At 36.9% G+C, this 13,423-nt stretch overlaps 1 protein-coding gene across 5 annotated transcripts in view; it reads left to right on the plus strand.

Moving 5' to 3' along the window:
- The window catches only part of NOVA1 (NOVA alternative splicing regulator 1), a 141,728-nt gene that overhangs the window by 99,937 nt on the left and 28,368 nt on the right, over nucleotides 1–13,423 (plus strand). For all 5 annotated transcript variants that reach the window (XM_081209197.1, XM_081209195.1, XM_081209199.1 and 2 more), the window contains exon 3: nucleotides 267–433. In XM_081209197.1, coding sequence (XP_081065323.1) covers nucleotides 267–433 — 167 coding nt within the window. The remainder of the gene's footprint in view (nucleotides 1–266; nucleotides 434–13,423) is intronic.

Consider the following 13,423-nt stretch of genomic DNA (forward strand, 5'->3'; position numbering starts at 1 on the left):
GCAGCATCTCATGAGGTTTGAGGGGCTGTCTCCAAACTGAAGAATTATCCACTACTGACCCTTGGTGCAAGGGCACACTTTGTATGTGTGCATGGGACTATCTGGTTCCTAGCCATTATATTATATAGTATTATCTTTCGATTTTATGAATTGGCTACTCTACACAAGTTAGTGAAGCCAAATGGCTCCAGTTTAATCAATTTATGAACAGAGCTAATATTTTTAAAAAACAAAACAACAAAAATGTGCTTTATTTGTTTCTGAAGGTACGACAGAGCGGGTGTGTTTGATCCAGGGAACAGTGGAAGCATTAAATGCAGTTCATGGCTTCATTGCTGAAAAGATTCGAGAAATGCCTCAAAATGTGGCCAAGACAGAACCAGTTAGCATTCTGCAGCCTCAGACAACCGTCAATCCGGACCGCATCAAACAAGTGAGTTTTGGTTGAGAAAGGAATACACTGCTTTTATATAAAATTTCTTTCAAAGAAGCCCTAAGAGATTAACAAGTAAGGCATTCATATGAAATACATCATGTAATTATGTCAAAAGCTTTTTATCACTTCTAGCTAACTGCTGAGTCTTCCTTTTCATATGGGAAATGCCCAGTTTTAAGACTGCTATTCCCCATCATGACTTTGGTATCATCAGCAGGATGGTCTCTAGAACTGTCATGTCTGGATGATGTCATATTTTAATTTCAAGAATTTCCCACCAGATCAACCACTGTGAAAACAAATCTTACACAATCTTATTTTGGACAATTGTGCTGTCTTTGAAGTTTGCTAGACAATATTCTTGGCCATTTTATTTCTTAAAAGATAATACCCTATCTTTCTTCCTATATCGCCCTCAAATTAAAGTAAGCTTTCCAAGAAGTAAGTTTAGCTAGATCAAAGCAAATTTTGTTTGCTAATTTGTTTGCATCTTCAGTGGTGAATTAGTAGTTTTCAAACTGGGACAAAGCTCCCCTTCGGTGACACAGGATACCTGAAGAGTAGCCAGAATGCTGCAGGGAGGCATAAGATGTTGAGGTCTGAATGGCTACTGACAGAGACCCTCATAGACTCTTTGCATTTCCAGGACTGATTGCTTCTTCAATGCCCATCCTCTCATTTGGTTCTGGGTTAATCTAATGATAGTTCTGTATGTGTGGCTTCAGGAGAGAACTAGATATGTTTCTATTCAGCTTCTAATTTTGGTATTGGATTAGTACTCCAGTCCACAGATGCTTCCGTGCAACTTTACATGAGATTCCTCATATAGTAATGTATGGAATGCATTATTGATTGGTTAAGCAGGGCCAAGAAGTGATGTAAATTCAGGAAGGAAGTGCAGCTTTAAAAGCAAGAGAGGTGGTGGTTTAATGAAAGCAGAACTCTTGCAATAGCCATGTTACTTTGCACATTAGTTAAGATGTATGACTGGATAGCACAATATTTATATAAAATGGTCATACATTTGTCACTGAACTAAGCAGTGGGTGCACACATCAAAATTTATACTCTAAAACTATTTAAAGCTATGATTCATATTTTAAAAGGGGACATAATTGGTCAGTGTTTTTGCTTTTAGCATGCCTCTAAATGAATAAATGAAAATATTTAAAATATATTCTCTGTTCTTTTTGTTCTTTGCTCAAATAATGTTTTTTGTGCTTTGCTTAAAGGTCAAAGCAGAAACTGGTAAGAACTTAAGAGAGTGTGGGAAAACTGTTATATCTCTCTGTTTCAAAAGCTTCCAGATATGTATAAAGTTAAAATGTTCATATATAAACTGCCTGCTTCACAAAAAATAATAATCATTTTAATCTTTAACCCTTGGTTGATAAAAAATGTATATTACCAATCCAGTTTGGGGATCAAATGTACCCTGAGAAAGACTGTGGAATAGTATTAAGCATCACACTACGTGCAAGGAGAAAAATTATACATTTTCTGAGAACATCACCTTATCACTAAAACTGTAGTTGCAAAGAGTGTTCAGGATCTTGGTCCACAATATAAAGTATGCAAGACCTACAAGATCTACAATAATAGTCTAATCAAGCTCACAGATACTTATTTGTTTAGAATATTTTGGTACCATGACAACTTACAGGGCCATTTACAAAATCAAGAAATAACTACAAATAAAGTAACAGCAAGATGTTTTGAAAAACTATTAATTCATTAAAAAGCATGGGGGAGTAAAGCCTGCACCAAAAGGTAACCTGAAGGCTCCTGAAGGCAACCCTTTGCAAAATGTGTTATTGATACCTTCATGTGAACTAAAGAGGATCACCTAAATTTGTATACCACCCTTCATCCAAAGATCACAGAGTGGTTCATAACATAAAAATATAAAATGAGAACATAAATACATAATAAAACAAAAAGGACATAGAATGCTAATCAGCCACAGGCCTGGTTGAAGGGACACCTGCCAAGGTGAGAGTGTAGGTTGCTTGCAAACATTTACAGATTCAGTTGTGGTCAAAATAACCCAAAAGCAAAATCAGCAAGTATTGTTCAACATCAACTCTGCAAATAACTAGGATGAAAAAGTAGTTTTTCTGGGTCAAAAGGAAGGTTCTAACTAGAAAAAAGGTTTTTTAAATATCCAGTTTGTGCAAAAAGAGCTTGTATACCTGTACTACTGACCCCTAAACCTGTTCTTAGTGATATTAAGGATGCTATTGAAACTGTTACGAAAATAGGCGCAAGATCATATTTATGTTCTTTTCTCTCAAGAAAGTGAAAGACTAGGATCTGGGTCATGCAGAGCAATCCAAACCTTTCTTGCAACAGACTGGGGTTGCTTTTGGCAGAGGTGTTCCTCAGCCAGCCCTGCTAGCCTTTGGGGATGTGCTGAAGGAGGGGTTTGAGCTGGCCCAGAATCTGTTGAGACCAGATCACTGTCTGTCCCCCCACCTTAAGCTCCAGTCACTATACATGGTAGGGCTGTCCATGTGGTAATAGCCTTGGTGCTTTAAAGCCCCACCAGCCCGGGAGGAGTTTGAATTGCTCCATAAGAATTGTAGCAACATAACCAATATCTAAATAGCAGTATTAAGTGAAATCACTTTGATTCCTAACTGCTTACAACAGGAGGTATTACTCGATAGGGTAACACCTATAGGTACCCTATTGACACCAAAAGTTTTAAGAATAAAAACATAGGTTTCTCACCCTCTGGATTAGATTTAAGAGGCAAGTCCCTGAAACATCACATGGCAATTCATACTCCATGATAAGTGAAGAATACCTGAAGCATAGAGTAACAGAATATTAAAACAAAGTTTTATTAATATTTCCACAGCACTGTCAAGGTACATTTGGTCTCATGTACTTACTGAAGGTTAAGAGCACGATTATTATTTATATAAATGATCATCCTAGTTCCAAATTAAATATATTGTTTTAAAATGTTAGGCAAATTAATATTAAGCAGCTGTCTTTCTCTAAATTATTTGAATAATATGATTTATAAATCTGTATTAAAAAATTGAAACCATCTTATTGGGTCTTGCATTTTAGTTACATGCTACTAATTCTGTTAATTCTACCTCTATTAATAAAGTTTGAATTTTAAATAGTTGCATTAGGTCTGATCACCTAGATCAATTATTGGCCATTTTGCCAATACTCCTTTTTTGGGTAGGGATATCAAGAGAGTAATACCGGCAAAAGTACTCATTCTTTGGTTGGGAACAATTATCTTGACCTATTTCAATTTGGATTCAGATCTAGTTTCAGGGTTGAATCATCCTTGAATGTCCTGCTAGATGACCTACTGTATATCCAAAGAGGGACGGGGGTAGGTAATGTCACCCTGTTGCTTTTACCTTTGATATCATTGACCGTGGTATCTTGGAGTGGCTCTATGGGATGGGAATTGGTGACACTATGTTTCAGTGATTCTGTTCCTGCCTACAGAACCATTCACAAAGAGTGATTTTGAGTGGCTGTCTGTTGGTCCCCTAGTGTTTGCACTGTGGTGTCCCTCAGGGTAGCTTTTAAATATCTATTTGAAGCTGTTGGGAGCAGTCATTAGGTGTTTTGGAGTAAGGTGTCACCAGTATGCTGATGATACCCAGCTGTACTTCTCTGTAACATCTGAATCTGGCAAGGCCATGCATATTATAGGCCATCATCTGGAGTCAGTGATGGGCTAGATAATGGCCAGTAAACTGAAGTTGAATCCTGGTAAAATGGAAGACCCCATAGGTAATCAGTTTCCAAGTTCAAGAAATTGGCAGGTTGCCTATTCTTGACAGGTCTTTACTCTCCATGAAGAAACAGGTGCATAGCTTGGAAGTACCCTTAGATTCAGCACTGTCCCTGGAGACATGTTTGCCATCAGAGTGCTTTTTTGTTTCTTCAGCTGGTTGGCCAGCTATGGCTTTTCCTGGCCAGGGGCAGCATAGCCACTATGGTAAACCTCTAGACAAGACTATTGTAATGTGTTCTACATGGAGCATTGAGGTTGGATTCAAAATTCTGGCTAGTGTAGAATACTGAAACCTGGTTTTGTCAGAACAGCTCTGCGTCAGCATATTACATTGGTGCTGAAAGCTCTTCAGTGACTACCAGTACATTACAAAACTGAGTTCAAGGTATTACTGTTAGTATCTAAAGCCCTAAAAGACTGAAGGACTGCTTTGTCCCTTACACACAGTCCAGATCACTACAAGCATCTGAAGAAGCCCTCCTAATTGTCACCCGGTTATCTAACATTTGTTTAGATTTTACATGAGCTTTTAATGTAGTGGCATCAATACTTTGGAACTTTGTTCATAGTGAAATCAGATCGGCACCTACAATTTTGATATTTCATCACTGGCTGAAAATGTTTTTGTTTCGCCAAACATTTTTTGAAAATTAATTTAATTCAGTGTTGGTTATTTGTTCTGCATTTCCTGATGTTTTAATAATTTTATTGTACACCACCATGGCTTTTTTTTAATGAGTTGACGGTTTATAAATGTTCTTTTAAAAATAAAAAATTAAATATAAATGACTGCTAGTATCCTTATTTTGTGCAATAATCTCTAACATTTCAGACTATGAAGAAAAATAGCTACACAAGATCATCATCAGATTTGTAACTGTTATTTGTGTTAATTATGGAGGGATGCAATATCAGCTGCCCTTCTTTATAACAATTTCTCTTCACAAAAGAGACTGATTCTAATTAAGAGTTTGAAATCTGAATTTGGCCTGTGTGTTCTATAGATTGCAAAAGTTATAATATTTGTAGGTGTTTAAATTTAGAAAAATTATTTACGGTGTGTAGAAAGTGGGTCAATTTATGTTTTTCTTCCTCTTTCATAATACTAGAACCTACGAAGTTGGAACTACAAAATGTTCTTCACGTACCACATTTTTAACTTATGGATGCCGCTATCACAAGATGTGATGAACACCAGTTTAGGTGTTTTTAAAAGCAGATTTGACAAATCCATGAACGATAAGGTTGTCAGTCGTGATGGTTATATGCCAATTTCCAGATTAGAGGAAGGATGCCTCTGAATATCAGTTGCTGAGAAGCAGTAATGGAAGTAGACCATTGTCCTCATGTCCTTCTTACAGGCTTCTCGGGGGCATCTGGACACTGTGGGAAACAGGATGATAGATTAGACAGACATTTGGACTGATTCTGCAGGGCTCTCAATTTTCCAGATTTTTCGCAGCCACCTAAGGAAGGCGTGCTTGCACTTCTCCTATTATTAAGAATAGCATAACAAGAATATTTGAAAGACATCATGTCATAATTCCTTGACATAAGATAGCAGCAACCTTGTGTAAGAGGTAACTTCATGTTTGTGTGTGGTTCAGGAGGGGATTGCCCTAATGTCTGTTAGGCAGCATTTCATTATCTCCCCCGCCCCTGTAGCTGCTTATCATTTTCAATAGTTCAAAAGCCATTAGCAAATTTACTTAACATTCCAGGTTTGTTTTACAATCGTGATATTTATAAGATAGAAATTGGGACTCTTGTTTCTGAGCTGATATAGGGAGTATAATATCTCAAGACAGACCTTTTTGCCTTAACAGTTTTTACTGTAGTGCAAATGATTAAAATATGAAAGCAGCCTTAGAAATTCAACACTTAACTATATATATTAGTTTCAGAGTAGAGAAAAAGCAGTAAATACACATTTGCAAATGTAATAGTTCAGATTCACTATCTCAAAACCAGTGCAGAAGAATTTAAAACACTTCTGAAAATTGCCCATTTATCTAAAAGCATCATGGTACTATTCTCTGCCTGGAATGTAGTGATTACATTCATGCCTGGAGATCCAAAATATCTCGATTCCATTTCATTTAGCCTCTAGGTTTTCTTGTGGAAGGAACAGTGGTTGCTTTCATTTCTTTCAATAGTATCGCAAGCATAGGGGCAGAGCATGCAAGGCTTTGGGGAGATAGAATCCTACTGAAAGTTCCATGTCAGGCATCAGTCAAAATCTCTAAATGACTTTTCAGGCCTGGAAGAACACAGGGCATGAATCTTAGCCCACCCCATTCCAAGCTTTCAAGAACTAGTATGAAAGCAGTCTCAGCTGAACTAAATCCTGAATCTGACAAAGTCCTCTGCTTTGTTCTAACTGCCTAGAATAGTATGTTGGAAAAGTGATAGTTGGAGAGGAGTTATCACAGTTTAAGAATTTAACCAGTTTAATAATTCATGAGTCTGGATTGTGAACTAACTTCACACACCGTATTTGATCAGACATTCATCACTACCAGAAAAAGGACAGTAAAGATGTTTACAGCTCATAGATTGTCTGTAACTTATGCTAGCTAAAATGGCTGTTTTGTGAGGTGATAAAAAGTGCCCTGTATTTTTTGTTAATTACAATATATTTTAACAGCTATGTGCATTATAGAAAGTTATCATAAGGCATGGAAGAAGTTACAGTAGCCCAGCATAAACTACCACAGGTAATTGTAATATTATGTACCAAATATGCATTAGTTCCCCAGGGCATGAATAATGTATTATTTGACTACTGCTCTTTTAGTTTTCCATTTTGAGATTTACTTGTGGTAGATTCAGACATATTGTTAGTCACCATCTGAAATCACCCCCAAAAGATGGTCTGTTAGAAAGCTCAGTAAACTACAGCCACTGATCAGTTATCACAAATTCTCTTGTTGAAAGTAAGGTACAGTGTACCTGTAGCTGTGAGACAAGAGGGGGTGACATAAAGTTTCCAGCTCTTAAGTAAGGGATGACTAACCCGTATGGCAACTCCTGCCATCCCTGACCACTGGCCATGCTGGCTGAGTTTCAGTCTAACATCATCTGAAGAGGCAGAGATTAGTGACCCCTGGCTTACATACTCAAGTGGTTTTTGAAATAGTATCTGGTTCCTAATTTTAAAATACCGTGTTTTACTATCAATATTATATTGTAGGTGGGAAAATAATAATAACAACAATAAATTTATTATTTGTACCCTGCCCATCTGACTGGGTTGCCCAGCCACTCTTGGCAGTTTCCAACAAATATAAAAGCATAATAAAACCATCAAACATTAAAATCTTTCCTGTGCAGGGCTGCCTACAGATGTCATTTAAAAGTTGCATAGTTATTTATCTCCTTGACATCTGATGGGAGGGCATTCCACAGGGTGGGCATCACTGTCAAGAAGGCCCTCTGCCTGGTTCCCTGTAACTTCACTTCTCACAGTGAGGGAACCACCAGAAGACACTCGGAGCTGGACCTCAGTGTCCAGGCCAAACAATGGAGGTGGAGACACTCCTTCGGGTATACTGGGCCGAGATCATTTAGCTCTTTAAAGGTCAGCGCCAACACTTGTGTTCAGAAACATAGTAGGAGCCAGTGTAGATCCTTTATGACCAGTGTTATATGGTCCCAGAGGCCACTCCCAGTCACCAATTTAGCTGTCACATTCTGGATTGGTTGTAGTTTCAGAGTCACCTTCAAAGAAAAACCTTTCTGAATATACAAACCCTTTTCTTTTGCAGCAAGAACTAAAGTCTGGAGAACAACAAAAGGGAAAAAAATAGTTCAGCGAGAATATTTAGCAAAGAATATTCTGCTACCAAGTTTTTGTAGCTTCAAAAATGAGATCATAGAAAATGCTGATAAGTTCTTTACTGTAGCCTTGCTTGAAGGCAGCTAATAATTACTGGAAAGCTGCACTGATAGTATGAATACTTCAGTGTTAATAAATGGAAATTCTTTAAAGTGAATTAATCTTATGATTTCTAATCACTTTGTACATCTCATTACGAGAAGTCTAATAATTTTTAAATGCAACCATTTGCCTAATGCAAAAGACTAATTTTTTTAAAGTTTTTTTCTCTGTATATAGTAATTCAAACTTACTGAATTGCTTCCAGCTTTCTTTAATATGCCTAAAACTATGATATTTATGAAGTACAGCACATCATACAGATAAAACAGAATTTCCATTCATATAACCAAAAAAAAATTAAGCAGCAAGCACTCATTTATGAATTTGAAGAAAATAAATCTTTTTTTAGTGACTACGTACACTCCCGCTGTGGGTAAAAGCCTCAGCGCCTAGGACTTGCCGATCGAAAGGTCGGCGGTTCGAATCCTTGCGGCGGGGTGCGCTCCCGTTGCTCGGTCCCAGCGCCTGCCAACCTAGCAGTTCGAAAGCACCCCCGGGTGCAAGTAGATAAATAGGGACCGCTTACTGGCAGGAAGGTAAACGGCGTTTCCGTGTGCTGCGCTGGCTCGCCAGATGCAGGTTTGTCGCGCTGGCCACGTGACCCGGAAGTGTCTCCGGACAGCGCTGGCCCCCGGCCTCTTAAGTGAGATGGGCGCACAACCCTAGAGTCTGTCAAGACTGGCCCATACGGGCAGGGGTACCTTTACCTTTACCTTACACTCCCACACATGAATGATAGTTTTGTTCTAAGTAAGATCTTACAAAGCAATGATGATTAGATGTCACAAGAACATATTTTGGTCATTAACAGGTTTCTTTCACTCCAGCCAACATGATCTGTCAAGTGAGAAGCAGCCTCTCTTCAGTTCAGAGCATGAAACACTGGCTTAGTTTACGTGTACCACTAAACCAAAATATTGGCTTAGCACAAATATGCAGGTTTCCAGACAGAAGCTCACGGCTTTTAAAAAATTTACATACTACTTTGCTGAAGAGTGTTATACTGTTAGAATGCATTTTTAAAAGAGATCTTTTTACAATCCTTCTAAGCACTTTCTCAACCAACTTGCTAATATGGTGATGATTGGAAAGGTGTTTCTTTTTAATGTAGCTGAAAAAGCATTTTAGCACTAACAAAACATTGATTAAAAACTTGAGTAATACAATGGCTCCCACCACAAAGATTATACTAAATGTGTGCTATAATACGATCACCAATACATCATGGTTGGTTGATGGCCTTATGTGAAAGCTCCGTAAAAAGCATGGCAATTCCACACAAAACACCTAGTGTGGCACCACCCTTCCATTTTGTATGCTTCTAGCTGCCCAGCAAGCAAGCTAAGAGCTAATGACAACAGGGCTTATTTGTCAAGATGAGCCTATGCCCTCTATTGAAATGAAGAGCAGGCTCCAAGCTATGGGATTTGATGATCTGCCAAGCTTGTTTCCCTTGAAACTTAATTCTTTTAAGGCAACATACTGCCACTCAACATCTTTATGACTGTCTCCATAATACATCCAGCATCTACTTCATTTTCTTAGAAATATACTATCTTTTGGATGTTTTTTGGTGTCCAAATCAGTGCAGTTTTGAGAGGTTCGGTCTGACAACTTGATTCAAAGCAGCATTTGATGGTATTGAAACATAGACCAGACTGTGCTCTTCAATCTCAAGATCCATCACACAAAATTGGGTTAAGATATATTGGGTGTTCTAATTCATAGCGAACAGATGGCAGGCAAAAAAACAACTTTCCAAAATTGCTGTGTGAGCAACCGTTAATCACCAATTCCTTAACATGTGATATTACTAATAGTTTTGCCAGTAGCTCATAACCTCTTATGAGTTTAATTTCATTAATTATAGTATTCTAAACTAACATTCTTTTAAAACATGACCAAAAAATGTGAAGCATATCTGCATTCCATGATCCACATCTCCAACAAATAATCACTGTGTCAATATATAAACAAACATCTCAGCTGTGCTGGTGCAATGGAATATTAGTTCATAAAAACTTCCTTCTAAATTTGTATGCATTGTTGAGGAATATGTTGCCGAATCCACTTCAATACACCTTGGATGTTTTGTATTAATTATTTATCCCAATTATTTTGATAAGTATTTCTTGATGTATCCAAGCTTGATGTATCCATGATATATGCTTTACTCAAGTGTTGTTGTGTCTGCTCTGCTATCATTAAGATTTCATTTCATTTTGATGATGAAAGAGGTTGTACATATTTTTAATGACAGACAAAAATAGAGGGAATATATGGCAATTTTCCTGACTACATTTACAAATGATTTTTAAAATGTTCTTACTTTATTATTTTGTGAAAATATGTCAGCAACTGCAGAAAAGGAACCTACTCAAGCTAGTCGGTATTGAGAATGTTGACATGCTAAATATATATGTGGTTAGTGTTTTTTAAGGCTAATTCTTGCTGTTCAGTGCAAGCTTTTGATTTGCTAACTCTTTCACCAGTAGAAGTATCACCAACTGAAATTTTATTCATACTACTATGTGTAGTTCTTCAACAAGCAGCATTTATATTTTCAATTGGTGTTCTTGCTTTTTAATATAACATAGCCATCAATGAAATCATTTTATATAGGGTTACTCTGACATTGTCATAGTTTCCATGACATTGTCATAGTTTCCATATGTATTTGTGACAATAAGGTATCTAAAATACACGTACTTTAGATACAAGGTATCTAAAGTACACGTGAATGTTTATTAAAATATTGCACATCTTTGACCATTAGCGTTCAGAGTTTGAATTTTGCGCATCCATGGCTATAGCCTTCTTCTACCTCTTCTCATAAATTGTGGATAAAGACTTTTGATAGGTAATGCAGCTCTTGTTTCGTCTTGCCGGAGACTGCATTCCCTGGAGAACAGTAATCTTGCAAGAACACTTGTTTTCCTCTCTTTCAACAATTACGGCCATGAATAGCTAAAATTACTACCTATTATAGAAAGGAAGTATTATATACAGGTTTTTTTCTCAAGATTGTTGTGACAATGATATTTTCTATAAGAAAAATCTAACACTTAAGATAAATCAAAAAGTGACCAAAGGAATTATAGGTTCCTTGGCATATCTGTCCCTGTGAAGTTAGTGTAATACAATCGTTTTATAAGTACCTACATGAAAGTGGAGTAATTAATAGCATTCATGACAGGGCCATCTAGTTTCCTTAGTTTGATTAAGTATCAAGGCGAAAAGAGAAGAGGTTTGAAGTGTTTGAACTTAAGGCTTTCTATCTAGATTATATCCTCTAATAATGAAAGCACAAGAAACAGTAGCTGGAAGGTCTATTGTAAGTTGGTGTGCAATGAAATCAAATACATGAATATAAGATGTGGCACAAGCAGCAGTGCTTCTGGAAAATATGTAGGTATCAAGCCCTGGTCTTACTATATGCTATTACCTGTGCTATTTTTCTAGAAAAAGAGGTGCCAGAGGTGCTCATCATGAATGCCTCCCTTGTTCTGTTATAATGGCAATGGCACCCACCTGAGAGGTGTCAGAATTGAGTTCCGGTGAGTTCTGGCTGACAAAAAACCCTGGCTATTACCTAATTTATATACTGGAACAACTAGCTGAATACTCCTCAGTTTGTTCCTCCTTCAATGCAGAATCAGTTCGTTGTTCTGTCTATAGAATGAATAGTTTTAAAACCATATGAAGGGAGAAAATTAGCAAAGCATTCATGACTATAATAGCAGTTAAGAAATTAACTAAGCTATTTTTAGAAGCTGTTGAATTTCCTTTACAGGTTTTCAAAGGAAGAGGACCTAAGTATAGTATGTTCTTCTAAACAGGAAGATGATCCATTGGATTGCCTCCAACTATTATTCCAATTCATGGGTAGCATTCCATGATGGGGTGTAGATTTCAGTTTAATGTGCCCTCTGTTATCTGTCTTCTCATCTTATAAACAAAATATTTAACAATTAGACAGAAACATCATCATGCATCCTTTGGTTGGTTTCAGACAGCCATTCAAGCCAGTTAGAAAGCGTTGCTGCATTAATTCTTTTTTTCTATGGAAATTCATAGGTATTTGTTTTGTTTTTAATTAACTGAAATTTAAGCAGAAGCATGATTACATTACTGATGTCTCAGAGTTGCTTTACACTTTACAGCTGTTACATAGGTCCTCGCCAAAAAATATTTCTGCATGGTGGCCATCTCAGGAACTGTAACATTTACTGTTTGGATTAACCATTCCTAGAGATAGCTTTAGACATATATTGATACATTTTATAATGTATAATGTATTTATTACTGTAAAATATTTAGATTTCTTTTTTCCTTACATTATTGTTGCCACCGTTTCAGATACGTTAGAATAGTCCTAATTCTGTTGATCATATTTTTCACAAAGAAAAAACCCCAACCATTCAATCTTGAATTGAAGGATGGCTGCCTCAATAGAATTTAAAACCTGTGCATTGTGATCAAATCATATTGGAGTCTGTGCATATATTTCAAATCAATGCTTATTCTTTAGCGTGTTAAAATTATACTGTAGGTTTTAAGAAAAATATTAACACAGAATAAATACTTGTTTTAAACATCAACTAATGCTACCTTATTAACAATTTGTCTTAGTTTAGTATTTATAACATAAATGATAAGTATATTGGTGCAGTTCAGTTGCAATGTTTATAATTGTTATGTTATCCATGGCATGACTTGCTTTAAAGAAAAAACAATCAATACTGTAGAAATCTTTTGCTTTATGAACTTTGGGTTGCATCCAGACTTGCTGTTCCACTCACATAAGGGATGAAGATCTAGTGGAGTTTCCCACAGGAGGAAGAGAGCAAGGTGATTTTCACCAGTTCTCCCTTTCTCTTTACAACCCCCAGCACCACCTCTTTTGCTAGCCCCACGTCTTCAACCCTACAGAACAATATTTCAGGGTGCATCAGGAGCTGCGGAGGGGAAAATAAGTGAAAATCACACCCTGTCTCTAGCGGAGCATCCTGTGGATGAAGTTCTGGATCCAACCATTTGGCAGTATTTCTTGTATTATATGGATCACTAAATATACATGGAGTCAACTTTATAAGACAAAAATCAAGATGCAATGAGAGGGAAAATATTATATCAGATATAAACTTCGACATCTGCTCATTGAACTTGTTGGAATTTGTATTTGCTTCTACTGGTTTTTGCTTTCCCTTAGAATCAAGTATGGGAAAGAAAATATTATTCATATGGTCAGCATATTTTTTTATTTTGTGAG

The sequence above is a fragment of the Podarcis bocagei genome (genome assembly GCF_964188305.1).
Source record: "Podarcis bocagei genome assembly, chromosome: 1".
NCBI classification, from domain to species: Eukaryota; Metazoa; Chordata; class Lepidosauria; order Squamata; family Lacertidae; genus Podarcis; species Podarcis bocagei.